At 67.1% G+C, this 2,869-nt stretch overlaps 1 protein-coding gene across 1 annotated transcript in view; it reads right to left on the bottom strand.

Moving 5' to 3' along the window:
• Positions 1-1,763, bottom strand: part of PTPRU (protein tyrosine phosphatase receptor type U) — a 70,301-nt gene extending 68,538 nt beyond the window's left edge. Inside the window, 2 exon segments of the mRNA XM_027766734.1 lie at positions 1,319-1,504; positions 1,619-1,763. Coding sequence (XP_027622535.1) covers positions 1,319-1,504; positions 1,619-1,763 — 331 coding nt within the window.
• Between the last annotated feature and the right edge of the window lie 1,106 nt (positions 1,764-2,869).

Here is a 2,869-nt window from a genome sequence, read left to right as displayed (position 1 = left end):
GCCCAGCCGCCCTCGCTCCCACGGGCAGGAGTCAGGGACACAGTCACTGCAGGCATGGGCCACGTGAAAGCACAGCCATGAGTGGGCGTGTGGACACCGGGGTGGACAGCAGGTGGGTGGGGCATGTTGACAGCGAGGTGGACAGTGGGCAGGGCGGGGCGTGTGGGCAGTGAGGGGGACAGCAGGTGGGGGGCATGTGGACAGCAGGCGGGGCGGCGATGTGGGCAGTGAGGTGGACAGCAGGCGGGGCAGGGCCATGTGGACAGCAGAGTGGACAGAAGGCGGGGCGGGGCACATGGACAGCAGGGTGGACAGCAGGTGAGGGGGCGTGTGGACAGTGGGCGGGGCGTGTGGGCAGCGGGGTGGACAGCAGGCAGGGAGGGGCATGTGGACAGCGGGGTGGACAGTGGGCAGGGTGAGGCGTGTGGACAGCGAGCAGGGCGTGTGGACAGCGGGTGATTGCAGAGCATGTGGACAGCGGGAGGGGTGGGGTGGGGCGTGTGGACAGCTGCTGGATGCGAGTGTGTGGACAGTGGGTGGAGCAGGGCGGGTGGACAGCAGGTGGACACAGGGCATGTGGAGAGCAGGCAGGGCAAGGCGTGTGAACTGTGGGCAGGGTGGGGTGTGTGGACAGTGGGCAGAGCAATACCCGTGACTTAGAACCAACACGCACAGTGGGGGGTTGATGTGCGTGCTCCGGTTGGCGATGATGTCTGGGTGGGCACCTGAAAAGCCAGGGGGCCGGCTGGCTGGTCCCCTGTACTCACGGCCACCAGCAGTGACAGAGCGCATTGGGAGCAGACCCGGGAGGGGTGCCTGCACCCGTGCAGGAAAGCGGCTCTGCCCAGGCCCCGTCGGCCACTGATGCCCCTCCCCACTTGACAGATGAAGTGACTGAGGCTCCAGCACGACATGGAGCTCAAGTGGGCCATGGCAATATGCTGCCCTCTGGCCGGGCGAGTCACTCCTGTCACTCCTGTGTCTGAATCTCAGCCGCCACATGCAGGACAATGGAGGCTGCGATGTGGTGGTCCTCTTAGCTCAATGCCCAGCCCACGAGCGCTCAGGAGCCAGCAGCTTTTACCACGTGCCCTGAGCTGCGTGGGACCAGAGGCAGGTTTTGAACCCATGTCGGTCAGATGCCAAGCCCATGCTTCCCCCAGCAAAGGCTGCAGCATGGGGAGGAGCACATCTGGGCTGCTTCCCGGCTCAGGAGGAGGGCTGGGGGCAGTGGCTAGGCATGGGCGCCCCCGCACGGGGCCGCCGTCTGCAGCCCCAGAGGCTGTCCGGGTTCTCCAGCAGGGTGGCTGAGCGGCACAGGCACGAAGGGGCTCGCCATCGCCGGGGTCTCCCTTTCCTCTGCTTGCGGCCAGCGTGGGGACCGAGATGTGGGCGCAGGCTGGCACCGGGCCAACGGGCTGGGGTGGCTCAGCCTCTCCGGAGCCGGGCAGGCCCTGGGCAGAGCTCTGCTTGTGTGGAAGGCCCTGTGAGCACCCCACGGAGGCTGCAAGAGGTGGGCACAGGGGAAGGAGTCACAGTGCAGCTCAGGGAGAGCACGTGGCCAGCAGGGACGGCCAGGGAGGGCCTCCTGGAGGAGGAGACTGCGGCCACAGCCTACGCTGTGGTCTCAGTTGAGGGGCCGCCAGATAGAGCAGCCGGGATCTGCAGCCCTGGCCGGGCCCAGGCTCCTCCTGTGCCGCCCGAGTAGCATGGCTCCCCGGCCCAGAAGAGCCTGGGTCTGCCAGCTGGGGCTCCTTGTCCATCCTGAGCCAGGTCCCAGGAGCTACGGGGACACCACCCAGACTGAGGTCGGGCTCACAGTCACCCTGGACCACCTGTCCTCAGCCAGAAGCACACCTAGATTGGCCGACGCCAGCCACACGATCTCCCCCCAGCCACGAACAACCCCCGCCAGGGCGACCTGCTGGGCTGCCCGACCCCATCTCCCCGACCCGCGTCCATGCCCAGCCTGTGTCTCTCCGGGTTCTAATCACCCCGCCCTGCCTCCCCTAGGGGGACTGGGCCCTGCCAGTCTGGGCAGAGCCCCCTCCCCTCCAGCAGAGGCTCTGGAGCTTGAACCACAAGGGAGAGCCCTGGCTCCTGCTGGGGAGTCGGGGGGAGCAGACGCGGAGTTCAGAGCAAGAGTGGGGGCAGGAAGACCCTCAGCACAGACCGGGCAGACACACACACACACACACACACAGGCACACGCACCCCAACCCCACACAAGGGCTGCTTCACCCTACGCCTGTGCCCTGGACTCTCGGTGTGGTGCTCCAGGCGGCAGCGCGGTGATTCCTGGCACAAGGGCAGATGCTTGGAGACCCACGGCCACGCCCCGCCATGCCCCAAGGCCACGGGGTACACCGTGCAGAGCCTGGGTCGCCAGCCACGGAGCTCCAGGCAGAGCAGACAGGGCCGACATCTCACCGGCCACCTGTGTCTATTCGGTGTCACATGAAGACGCGTGTCCCCCACAGTCCCGAGCAGGTCCCAGCGGGCACAGTTACAGCCCAGGATGGCAGATCCAGCCGCCTCAGGGGCCCCGCCTGAGTGGCCGTGAGGGAAGGTAAGGCCGTGAGGGACCCCAGGAAGCCCAGTCTTCCTGGAGGAGGCCATGTCCGAGCAGACAGGCAGGTGTCCCCTGAGGCTGGAAGGGCAGGGGGGCAGGGGCCAGGGCAGGGCAGGGGAAGGCAGCAGGTGAATGGCGTGTCCATAGCACAGGCTGGCAGACGGATGGGGGGCTGGGGAAGCGGGTGTGGGTGGTAAGGCCACACCATGCCCGGGGGGGCGGAGGTCAGCCTCACTTTGAACTGGGGGCAAGGAAGAACCTGGTGAGTTAATCGAGGTGTCCTGAGGCACCCCATCT

The sequence above is a fragment of the Tupaia chinensis genome, unplaced genomic scaffold (assembly GCF_000334495.1).
Source record: "Tupaia chinensis unplaced genomic scaffold, TupChi_1.0 Scaffold143646_2, whole genome shotgun sequence".
NCBI lineage: Eukaryota > Metazoa > Chordata > Mammalia > Scandentia > Tupaiidae > Tupaia > Tupaia belangeri.
The sequence above is the reverse complement of the archived record's forward strand: the minus strand, read 5'-3'. Positions and strand labels throughout refer to the sequence as shown.